Source organism: Pyxicephalus adspersus, chromosome 2 (genome assembly GCF_032062135.1).
Source record: "Pyxicephalus adspersus chromosome 2, UCB_Pads_2.0, whole genome shotgun sequence".
NCBI classification, from domain to species: Eukaryota; Metazoa; Chordata; class Amphibia; order Anura; family Pyxicephalidae; genus Pyxicephalus; species Pyxicephalus adspersus.
In genome coordinates, this window is record NC_092859.1 from 136,213,060 (window position 1) to 136,226,124 (window position 13,065).

General features: G+C 42.1%; 1 protein-coding gene across 1 annotated transcript; it reads left to right on the forward strand.

Moving 5' to 3' along the window:
* The first annotated feature begins 1,529 nt into the window (after positions 1-1,529).
* Positions 1,530-12,516, forward strand: EIF3J (eukaryotic translation initiation factor 3 subunit J). The gene is made up of 8 exons (XM_072402534.1): positions 1,530-1,686; positions 6,686-6,783; positions 7,642-7,696; positions 8,053-8,144; positions 8,410-8,521; positions 9,236-9,394; positions 10,216-10,289; positions 11,221-12,516. The coding sequence occupies exons 1-8, from the start codon at positions 1,665-1,667 to the stop codon at positions 11,347-11,349; spliced, it is 741 nt and encodes a 246-aa protein (XP_072258635.1). The 5' UTR covers positions 1,530-1,664; the 3' UTR covers positions 11,350-12,516.
* Positions 12,517-13,065: the final 549 nt, after the last annotated feature.

Genomic DNA, 13,065 nt, shown 5'->3' on the forward strand with positions numbered 1-13,065 from the left:
GATATGTGTTTTCTATAGAGACAGTAAAATCTGTTACAAAGGCCAACACTACATTGCTATAAAGTAAGACTAATAATATTTCTTACAAATGTACATTTATTGACCTACAGGATATTTTTACCTGTGATTGCTATCTTGTTTTTTGTTATGAACTCTTTGTGAATTAGTGAATGGTTGGTAACCCTGAGAGGAAGCACATGCAAAGTTTATGGAGTCCTCCAGCTGGATTCCCTCTTCCATACTAAAAACCGGGATGCTCTTGGCTGCTCCTTCTGTGCATGCTCTAATCTCGGACATGAGCAGAAGGAAGGAGCCCTTTCCCTAATGTGTACCTAAACTCAGAATGTTAACTTTACATAAAAGTGTAATCAGCCCTTTTAATTAAAATAAAAAAAATTTGTTTTTTTGTGTTTTTAAAAAAAAAAAAGGAAAGAGTGCAGCACCACCCACCCCCTTAATCTCGATCACCTAGGCGATTGAGAATGAACGGGAGCGCAGAACCTTCCAGGATACTTACGTCATGCATTCCGGGAGGCTCTTGGCTGCTCCTTTCATCAATAGGGAAAAAATTGCCGATCCCACACATGCACAGTGCAATCGGCAAGTGTTTTCCCAATCTACATCACCCGATCTCACGCCTGTGCACTGCAAGATTGGGTTATGTAGGAAAAACACAGAAGAAGAGACGTGAGGATGGCAGCGCCCAGCTCCCGCTGCGCTGGCCCAAAGATGGATACCGGGACAACGCAGAAAGAAACCTCCCGACGGAAAGACTGATCTGTAAGATTGAAGGTGTGATTTTTTTTTGGGGGGTTAGTTTTATTTCTGCTTTAATGGAAGAAAAAAGCTGCCGATCTCATGCATGCGAAATCTCTTTCCCCATGTACGTCACCTAATCTCGCGCCTGCGCAGTGCAATATCTGGTGATGCAGGAAGAACCTGGAAGACGGATACTGGGATGACACAGGACCCAAAGAAACCTCCTGACGCATCTGCATGATTAAAGGCGTGTTTTTTATTTTGAGTTTAGTTCCGCTTTGAAGTTTGTATGATCAGAGGGCGACTATTGGAGAAAGAGACGGGCGATGTCCCTTCTGCAATAATGCGCCTTACCTGCGTGATCGGTCGGGGGTTCTGGCATCAAAGGGGAGTTGCGCATGCATGCGTCTCTGTTGGGTAGAGAATGAACACAATTCAAAATAAAATTTCTAATGATTGTTCTTGAAGTCAAATCTGCAGCCTGGCAACTATGTAGGCCCCAGATTGAATATTATTTAGTACAACGCCAAGTTATGATATTATCACACACCCCGCCATCTGCCCTTTCCAGAACATTTCACGTATTGCCCCGGTACCGAGGAACACGTGCTGAGGACACATGTGCGGCTCACACGGGCCCGGCACGTGCTGCTCACGTGATAGCCCTAACATGGCGGGCTGGGTGTGATTCCGGGTGAGCAGTACACCGTTCCCGCCTAATATGTGGATGTAGTGAGGCGGCCCCGCTGGGTGTAGGAACATGGAAGTTTCTAGGCTGCCCCCTCCCTCTCTGTATGCTGTGCAGTGACGCACTTCCGGCGGGGCCCCTCTAGTCGTCAGTGTGGTGCGCGCGCAGCTGGACGCGGTGAGTCAGTCAGAGCCGGAGCGCTGCAGCGGGAAGGAAAATGGCCGAGAACGACAGCTGGGGTAAGAGGACACCGGGACACTCCATGAACGGCACATACCGAACTATATTCTACTGGGCTGGGGAGCTTTATCCCCGGGTGGCCCTACTCTCTTCACCGGGGCACGAGCCCTGTCACGCCGCGTCCCCTCTCCTCGCCCGGTTATTAGTACGGCCTTCCGATCCATGCCGGCATGGGGCACACTGGGCCGCCCAGCACCGACCGCTGCCACGTGTATCCGGGCTGAGCTGTGTGCCATGTGCCCCGGACAGCGCCACTGTGACCCCGTGAGCTTCCATCTGTTGGAGTGATCCCAGACCCCGGCTCAGGCCCAGACACTGCGCTGCCCGACTCTGCCCTCATGTATGACCCACCGATAGGGGGAGACCGACACCGGGTCAGCATATGGGGGGCAACACATGGAGCGCTGGGGGGGGCATAGCATGGGGAAGGGGGTACCTGTTGGGGGGGGGGCACAGGGGGTACGTGCATGGAGTGCTGGGGGAAATGGAGCACACTATCTGCATGGATTACCCAGCAGGGTATTGGAGCATAAGGTGCGCATGGAGTGCTGGGGGGCAAAATTTGAGCCCAGAGTGTATTTAGAGGAGGAGGGGGGGTGGGGGAATGGGGGGCAGAAGGGTTACCTACATATAGTGGGAAGGGGGGGGTATTAGATCACAGGGTTACATGACTTGCAGGGAGTGGATGGAGCACAGATGTGAACATGGGGATTATATGGAGTATTTTGGGGGGGATTGGGGCTCGGGGTGTACTATGGTGTGAGCACAGATGGCTGGGGGGGGGGGCACACAAAATACCTGTGGGGGGTGGGGTAGTACTTGTACTGTACCTATGTGATGCCCTGGAGGGGTGAATGGAGCTTGGTGATAACTGCTAATGGGGCTCGCTATCAGCCAATGTGTTTTCCCCACTGTGGTCTGTTTTTAAAAGGTTCAGAAAATGGCGCCATGTATGCACAAATCTTTCCTATAATTGACACAATGTTTGCTGGTATGTGATATATTGTGACATCCATCAGATAGCAATTTGCCACCTAAAAAGCATAGAAAGTCATTGCCTGTAGTAGGTGGATCAATGGACGCAGTAGGTGGATCGGTGGCCCTAGCAGGGGGTTTGGTGGCCCTTTTGCAGCTTTTTGTCACTTGAAGCAGAGCTTCATGAATAGAGCTTCATATTGACGCCTATAAGGATTTTTTAATGTGACTTTGGGTTAAAGGGAAACTTCCTTACCTATCCGTCCCACCACCGATCTTCACTCCCATTTGGATCTTCTGGAAGAATCATTGACATGTCCCACTCCTCTGAAACTGCCAGATAACCTTTTGGCCCCGCTGGCTCTTTTCTGCTGAACAGAAGGGACGTGTGGGGTCATCAGAAGTAATCGCATCGCTGGGGCCCCGGTGCTCCTGGAAGTGTAAATGACGATTCCCTCTGGAGCTTTGCCTATACCAGAGCAGGAAAATCGGTGGTGACCATTTTATTGTGTCATTGAATACCTAGATTTCTTATAAAAACCCTCAAAGCCGAACTAAATCTACACAGGTCACCTATCCGTGTTCTAGTGCTGGGTGTCCCCATCTTCTCTCCGCAGTCTTACCACTCCAGACAATATTCGGCCATGTTGGAATGACACGTATACATGGACGTTCAATAATCTTGGCACATTGCAAAGGAAGTTGGGATTGCCGGGTTTCCCTGACACGCATTCATAACTCAACTTTGACTTCAGGAACCTTGAACAGTCCAGTAGGTGGATGCATTATTGCAGAGGGGACATTGCCTGTCCCTTTTCTAAAATAATGACCTTCCTGATCACGCAAAGCTATTATTGGAACATTGCATTTACTAACAAGCTTCTAGTTCCTGGCTGACATGCAGATTCTGGATAAAGGTCTTGGTATGCATCAAAGTCCTAATCTACCTACATATGTGGTCCCTCTAATATAGTAGATGTTGTTTTGGCATCTCAAGACAATGTGATGTGTTTCTTAGGCTGAGGACACACGTGCAATGGTCCTCGCCCGATAATTGGCCCAGGGCTGATATCGCACGAGAAAATGCCGTGTGTACAGGGCTCGTCGTCCATCGACGAATGATTATAATGGAAGTAAGGGGAGGCAGGGCTCAGTGGGGTGCCTCTCTGTCGTTCTCCCCTCTCAGTAGAGCAAAACAAAGCTGTATGTACAGAGTTTGTTCATGCATCGTGCAGTTGTGCAATTTTTGTAGCTGGAAAGGATCGTTCATGATCCATTCCAACTACAAAAATGGCCCATGTGTACCTAGACTTAGTTATATTGCCTCCCTCAGATTGTCAGTCAGGGTGCCATGGGAAATATTCAATGCTTCTGTTTGGATAGAAGTAAGAGCGTGTTCAGTCTAGTCGTATTTGTGAGCAGTTTTGGTACTTGCCGATAATAAAGATGGACCAAATGGGTCCATGTATTATTCATTACCAGGCGGTAGGAGGTGGTAGCGTTGCCACACGTTTTTTGAGATGCTACATGCAGAGTTCCAGGACCGCTTGCCACCTTAATAGACTAAAAAATGTTGTGCAAGCCTTTCTGTTACTTAAATTCTCATAAGGTAAATAAAACGCTTTGCTGGGCATTTGCAGCTGCTTATAAACGTCTAGCTTATAAACGTCTAGCTAATGTGTCCTGTCACCATTCCTCGGCATGTATTGGCATTGGGTGCCCTGGAGCAGTAAAAAAACAGAAGTCTGCACATGCTTCAAGTCTAAGTATTATACCCCAGGATGCGGTGTTTGGGTTCGTGGGGCAAAACTCCAGGTCCAAGTACCATCATGGGAATGGGGAGAAGATACTTAACTTCCAGTGCTCAACCCTTTTGTAAGCTGGGTGGGAAGAAGCTGTGGGCGGGTGGCCGCCCCTTTATTGTGACCCAACTTATCAGTAACCACCCAAAAACTGCTAGAGGGTTGCTGAAAAGTGCCCGGTTGTGTGCCCGGCTAAAAGGGGCTGGGGGGAACTATCTTGGTGGGGGTATCCTATCGATTTTTCACTTTGCCCATTCAGGTTCCCTTTAAAGCAGAATTCCAGCCTCCTCAAAGTAATTTATTAAAAAATGAATACAAATGGTAGAAATAGCGAGGGTCACTTAGTCCTGGATATTGTGAGCCGTCCTGTATGATTATGTGAAAACTAGGTGGTCTCATAGAAAATGGCTGTCCAAAGGGAACTAGTGCTGGAGCTAGGTGAAGGTCGGACAGTGTTGGAGCATAGGAACAATAAGAAAAACTTTTAAAAGGGAATACATTTGGGTGATGCAATTTTTAAACCAAAGCACCTGGAGTTTAACTTTAAAGTGTTGTATCTGGCAGCTACAAATTACAATCCAAACCATTTACATGGAATGGTTAGCAGCAGCCTCTGGTAAAGCCCATTAGATTCTGTCAGGTGAGTGTCCATAGATTTTTACATTCAGCTGATCAGCAAAGATCTCAGTGGTCATCCATCTCATCTGATCTACACCTTGTCTGCTCTGCTGCAGCATTTTGTGCATGAATGAGATTTAACTCTTTAGATGCTCCTTATAATGTAACTTAAAGCAGTACTAAATTGAAAATAAAAAAATTACCCTTACCTTACAATCCCGCCGATTCCTCAATGGCACTGGACCTTCCCTCGATCCGCTCCTGCATCGTCCTAAAATTCCTCTCCCGCAACAGGCGCGACCTTCTTTAGTCTTCCCTGCGCAGGTGCGAGTTCGGGTGACGTAGCCCGCTGTAAAGAGGGGAAAAAAGAGAGCTGATTTCACTGTGTATGTGTGAGATCGGCATCTCTTTCCACTTAGTGGTAAAAATGCCCCTTCTGCACATGCCTAATCGAGCATGCGCAGATGGAGCAAAAAAAATGTCAAATGTTTTAGGTATGCTTTAACCTACAGTTTTGAGAGCACCCCCTCCTGCATTCTTTTATTTGCAGTCTCTGATACAAAAAGATATCATTAGAATAGGCAGTGATTCTGCTTTAAACTGTGAATTGGTAATATTGGATTTGCCTGTAAAGCAGAAAATGAAGTTGCAAGTTCTGTCTGCGGGAAGTAGTGTTGTCAAGGCATTGAACACGTGGGAATTTAGGGAGAAGATTTAGTTTGAGAGAAACTGGTTCACCAGTCCATAGGCTTTAAAGCTTATGTCCGGCTGTATTGTGCCTGCTGTTCTTTTAGACTTTTAAATTGTAGTAATTAATGAGACTTCATGTGTGTTTGTCTAGTCTATATGATGGAGCTGGTTAGTGCTCTATACCATTACACTGCTTGTAATGTGACTAATAAATTGGTCATGTTTTAGCATATAATGTGCTGATCCCTACAATTTCTGTGCTTAGAAACAGAATTTAGTTGAGGGCAGGGAGGGGACATCATATTCTCAGTTCGCTTCTAATTGCCGGCTGCATCATTTCCCAATATATAAAGGCTGATCACAAAACACGCAGGGTCATCTTCCTCATTTCCATGGATCAGCAGTCGTGTTTGATTGCTGGTACGATGATGTCTGTCATCATTGTACTAGGAGTACATAATTCCATGGCTGCTCCTTTCGGAAAGTGGGTTAAAGCACTGCACTGGATCGGCAAGTGGGTGAATGTGCAAACAGAGAGGAGGTGAATGTCGCAGCTGCATTTTTATCTTTAAATTTGCTCAGGCCCATCATTTCTAAAAAATCTAAAATGGAAGTTGAGGTTTCAAAGGGCAATAAACGTTCCATTTTGTATGTTAAAATTCCATATATACATAGTGTGTTATTGTAGAACAGAAGTGTTTGTAATGCAAAAAATGTCTGATCGCCAAAAGTGTTTAGTTTGTTGTATCTGTCCTGATGGTATTGGGCCATTGATGTGTGCTTACAAGCAAGAAACCAGGTCTGGACATCTGGAACATTAAAGTGTCCTCTGTCTTGCATCCACCTATGACCAGTTATAATAAATGTTGTGTGATTTCTGAGGTTTTAACAATTTTTATTCTCCTTTACACAGAGGTGGAAGACTTTGAGCCAGAAGCGCCAGTTCGAAAAGCTGGTCCAGTGTCAGCAACAGACCGATGGGAGGGAGAAGATGAAGATGAGGAAGTCAAGGTTAATAAACTGTTACAGTTTTAGTAGATGTTTTATTTTTCATCACCAGTAATTCTATAAAATGAAGCATGTTGGGTTGATTTAAGGGACATAATTAAAACTGATGTCTGTTTTTGTTGTGTGACTTGTGCAGACATTGGTTTTAAATATGCATAAAAATGTATATTTTGATGTGAATATTTCCCATATGTTAGATTTTATGATGAGTTACATGGATTAATAATAGTATTGGCCAAACTGTACACATGTTTAACTGACCAATCACGATGCAGAGACAGCGACTGGCCATATAAAAATTTAACAGCCTATCTCTGTGTTGCTTTAAGATGTTAGGCCTGCAATTTTGTCCTCCTGTCTACATATTGTGGTGGCTTGGTTGTGCTTGCTGCCATCTAATTTTTAGAGTTTTCACTGATTTAACACGATTGTTAAAACTTAAAATCTGAAATAATATATAGACAAAAAGCCTTGGACGTATCTGCTTTGTTGTCTGTTATAAAGGAATTCTTAGGTTATTATTAAACAGGATTAATATAGTGCCAACATACTACGCAGCACTGTAAATTAAATAAGGGTTGCAGATGACAATAACAGGAGAAGACCCTGCCCAGAAGAACTTACAGTCGAGGTTACATCGACTAAAATGTGAAATCACACAGCACCCATAAAATCTATGTAAATTACATTGTTTATGGCTTTCTGCTCGTTTTCTTCTATTCCCCCACTACACCCAATATCCATACTAACATACTGAAAACATAATTAGATTTGCTTTCATTTATATTTTGAAGGTATACTGTATAGTAATGAATGTTTCCTAAAAATGTTATTGTTCTAATCAATTATTTTTCACTTTAGGATAACTGGGATGATGAGGAGGATACAGAAAATAAGACAGAACCTCAGAAAGTAGGTAAGTCATTGGAAATATTAGGCCTATTAGTGGAATACTGATTATATCAAGTAATATATAAAAGGTAAAAAAACAAAACAACTTTGTGTTGAGCGAACCTTAAAGACCTTCTGGATGGGACTTCAACCTCTTCTCAATCATATTGTTCTTGTCAAACACCCTGACCCCCAGCAGTGGGCAAGAGAAGAGGCTCCCTCTGCAGGTACAGGTTATATGCAGTGAAATCGTGACTCTCCCAGGTTATGATGTATGGAGCTTGTGTTTGCCCTGGTTTGTGTTTCAGGACAAACGTTTGTGTCATTGAAATAAATTTATTCTGATGACTTCATCCTAAAATATTTTTTTTTTTTTTGTAGAATCCAAACCTACAGATAAGAAGAAACTGAATGAAAAAATTAAAGAAAAAGAAAAGCTTCTGAAAAAGAAACAAGAGGAACTTAAAAAAAGGGTTGGTAAAATAAACACTAGTTTACTGACGGGTTATATCATTTGCCATTTCTGACCTGGATCTAAAAAGTGCTTGGTGTTCTGATCCTCAGTCTGTAATATTTCCTCTGAGAATGAGTACACTGACACTACTGATATCATAAGATCAGCTTTACACCCAGGCAATTGATATTCCTATCAATGAGTTTAGCAATGGCAGCTCTACTTTTATTGTGTCTTTACATTTCCTGTATCCGTAGATGTCATACATTTTCCTTCTGTTTCAGATAGAGGAGGCTGAACCTGTAGAGTTGTCGCCAGAGGAGCAGCTAGCAGAGAAACTGCGATTAAAGAAACTGCAAGAGGAAGCTGACCTGGAGTTAGCAAAAGAAGCTTTTGGTAAATAGATGAACAACAAATAAATCCTTTTTACAAATAATTACCAAAAATGGGTAGAGATACAGCTTTCCTTTAGATTATTTTTAGTTATACATTTTAAGTGTTGTGGTAGAAAACTCTTGACATTCTTTGTTATACAGAATATCTTGTGTAGTTGGGCCAAGGGATACAAAGTACCACTAGGATTGTTTTCTATTGAAGGGAAAGCGTTAACTGCTATATTATTTCTATGTCAATGTCCCTTTTGTGAAGACATAGTTATGTATGGATGCGAAGGTATTGTATATTTGTTACATGAATTTTCAGTGTTGCACCCAGGTATTTATTTTAAGCTGGGTGGGAAGAAATTGTAGGTGGGTGGCGGCCCCTGTATTGTGACCAAACTCTTCAGTAACCACCCAAAAACAGCCGGGTGGTCACTGAAGAATGTCAGATGGTCTTACAAGTTAAAGGAGCTTTATTTTGTTATACAGAAATATTGAAAACAGTCTTTCATTGATGATGTGGCTTTGTTTATGATCCTTTTTTATTTATCCCTAAGTATAGAAAATTGCTTACATGATTTGACTTTTAGTGTCCACTGGCTGGCATAGGCGGCAGACCTAATGCTTTTTTCGGTGGCTTTTTTCAGAATTGGTTTTCATATTTTGTATTAAAAAAAAGTACCTCTTTGACTAAGGCTTTGACAGTGACTCAAATGTTTCTTTTACATAGGCGTCACCAATGTTACAGGATTAGATGCAATGAATCCGTCCTCGCGAGAAGACTTCACAGAGTTTGGAAAGTTGTTAAAGGAGAAGATTACACAGCATGAGAAATCACTCTATTACCCAGGTTTTCTAGAAGCACTATTGCGGGACATTTGCATCTCATGTAAGTAAAATTGTGGGCTGTAAGTTTTGGCAAAATAGAACTGTGCACGGTTATATGTACAAACTTGTCAAAAAATGCATGTTTTAGAACAATTGTTGCCTTCAGAAATGTATCTTCAAAAGTATTTATTAATAAGTAACAAATTAAATGATAAATCCTCCTAAACCCCCCCCCAGTGTAATCCGCAAGCAGGCGTTGTTTATAGTGATTTAAGCTTCATCAATCTTCCAAACTTTTTATGCCTCTCCCATCCACCCTTGCAAACAGTGTGTCACTGTTTTGGGTGTGTGCCCTGTGACAGTGCCTGCAACATCAGAACAAAAACTCAAGATGACAGAAGGTCGGCTCTGAAAGCAAAATCTGCATATTTCTCATGCGCACACAATTTCTGTTTAGATCCCTTGCAGCATACAATCCCTATGCAGATATGTCCCAGGAAACTCCAATCTGTACCAGCATAGCTGCCTCCTGTACACACTTGGAGGGATAAAGAAAGCTGCAAGCTGCCTTGACGGCCAGTATCTTAGCATGCAGATATTCTTTATTTGATTGGTTTGGAATTAGGACATGGTATTTTATGGGTAGTTCACCATCAAGCTCAGCAGTTACATTTTTTCAAATAAATATACTTGCAAAGGTAAATAGGAGTGATTTGTGAATTTGGATTAGTAAACTTGTTTTTTAATGTTTTTATACCCTTACAGTGGGTCCCCCTCCCCCGGACCCATCCGCCCATTTTCATTTATATCATTCATGAGGTTTTGCATATTTTGGATGTTTTTTGGAAAGTCTTTATTCTAACTAGGCAACTTTTCTTGCAGTGGAAATAGAGGACTTGAAGAAAATAACAAATGCGCTAACAGTTCTGTGCAGTGAGAAACAGAAACAAGAAAAGGTGAGGCATCATTATGATAACATAAAAGGATTACTTTAACTTGTTTTAAATCAATCAATAGATTGAGGGATACTTGGAGGCTGCCACTGTTCAGCTGTCCCCCAAAATAGTGCTTTGCAAATTTAGGAAATGTCAGCATATTTTCTTTGAATGTTAAAATGAGCAGAAGCTTAACAATAAGAATATTTGCAATTTAAGTAATCTTTAATTTAGAGCAGTATAGATAACCTTTGTACTATTATGCTCTTTTTTGCAATGAATAAAGGTGAAGGAAATTACAGTTTATACTAAGCTGTGAAATCTTTTTTTTTTATCTACCTATACAGCAGCTTTTGGGTGGGTAGAGGGAAGGTCGGCACTAAAAGCCAGTGAGTTGCAGTTATGAGTTGTGACGGGACTAATGTTTAACTATTCCGCACTTTTATTGAAGGTCACTTGAGGATTGATTAGGGTTGATCATTTCTTAGAATGTTTCCATTTAGTTAGAAATGCATGTCAAACTCTGCTAGCTTTGTTTTATTCCTAAATTTCTAGGATGTGGTTAATAATGATTATTGGAAAAAATAAATATTCATACAGTCTTGGTTGTGTTTTTCTTCACTGTATTGTGTATTGCCTTGAAAGTCAGAAAGAAAAATGTGATCTAGATAATAAGCTACTAATTGTTCAACTTTTTTTCATGAATGTAAAAGCCAATATTACATTTATAGAAATATTTTCATTGTCTTTCAATTGTAATCTCTCCTCCCACTAATCACACTGAACATTGAAGCAGCATTTCTGCCTTATCTCAGTGTAAAGTGTCCCTGTTCACAGAAGATACTTTCCTATCATTCCTCACACTGCTGCTACAGGACAGATAATGACAACATGGAACGTGTGATACAGCTTGTGGTATTTAGTTAGAACTAACCTGTTTTTGTTTTACTAGCAAAACAAAGCCAAGAAGAAGAAGAAAGGTGTCGTACCTGGTGGAGGGCTGAAAGCCAACATGAAGAACGATCTGTCTGATTATGGCGGCGTAGATGAAGGATATCGAGAGTTTGAAGATTTCATGTGACGCTTGCTTAATGTTCACAGCTCTGGCCGAGTGCACCTTCTCCCCTCTTCAGAACTCTGCCAAATGCTACAGTGGAAGAATTTAGCCCCTTCACCCAGCCTAAAAATGGGGTTGGGTGAATCTGGATACTACAGGGTTAATAAGACCCACCTCACACCCTGCATACTTGCTCGTGCACTATATATTCTGGCCTGTGATCTCTTCTGCTCTGCTTGTGGCATGCCTGTGTAGCATTGCCATGTTGCAAACAGAGTGGCCTTTGCTTCCTACCCTACCTACTTTCCACATACAAAGGAAAAATCCCTTTTAAGCCGCACTCTTTCTTCAGCCCCTTCTCATAATGACACTGCTACCTTTTCTAGCTACATTAGGTTTTACATGCCATTGGCCGAGCCTTGTACTGGTAAGAGCTCTGGGTTGTGCTGTGCTGAGACTTTCTTTCCACAGCATAGAGCTTTCTTTTCATGTGTTTAACATAAAGACTTCAATCCATATGGGATTATCTGACTGTGCAACCATGAACACCCAGGAGAGGAACGACATCTGCTACTGATGCCTCAGACTTGGGGTCAATTGTTGATCCTTGGACAGAAACTTGAGCTACCAGTGTGAATTCTACCACATACAATGCCCAAGCTGAGAGATCACGATTTTTGTTTTTTGGCTTGATATTTATTTTAGGAGTCGAGTGCTGGTGTGGTTCCAAGGTTGGTTAGATGCTTTCTAACTCTTGCTCAGAAGTGCACAGTCTGACCCTTTCTTCTCAATCTTCAATTCTGCTCACTTAATGGATGAAGCTTTGCAAGCAGGTCCTTCCATGGGAGAATTGTTATATTAACAATAAGACTGCAATGTTTGTTTTATAAGACAACTAATTTAATAAACTCATCCTTGTGACAAGGTGGCTGCTGTGCTTTCTCTGGTGCGGTTTTACTGGTTGCTTTTTGGCAGAAGAGATCCTAAAGCTAATTTTATGCATAGACATAAGGAGCAAGATCCTAATGTGATGATTGGCCAGTTTGGCATTTTTGTTCATTTGACATCGGAAGAGTTTATTCTAAACGTGACCTCTAAATCGTGTTAACTGACTTTTATGCAACAATCTTGTTTTATTAAATCGTGAATGTTCCATACCAGTGCCCAAATAAATACTTTTATTCTCTGCAATTGCCTAATTTTACAAATTTGCTGCTGCCAGAATATTTTGAGTCGGTCACAAGTTTTGGGATCTAGTAAATACCTTGCATACTGTTTCACTGCAAAAGTAAATCTTCTAAGTTCTTCACTTGCAGATGACCAATATTTTTGGAAATACATTGAAAAATACCAACATACGTGGCGTCTTCCAGTGTTACTTCATGTACTTTGTCACATTTGGGGGGTGTTCGGCTTCCCATAGGAGTTCTGCAGATGTCTGGCTGTTCATATAGGAATGAGCATATCTTCTTTAAGAGATTAAACTGCTACAAATGTGGCTATCTATACCAAATTGTGAACAAGAACTGTTTGCTGTTTTAGGCTCTAATCTCCTATTTGAAGAGATGGTGCCATTCATTCTATATAGCACCCCACTGATCCTTGCTGGCAGACCTGTGCTGCATTGCTGAGGACAGTATTGCATGTTTTGTATGTTGCAGTGCAGATGTAAGTAAAAAATGCAGGCATGATAATTCTTTCACACTGCTGTGTACAGCCCATTTAAATAAAGTGCACATA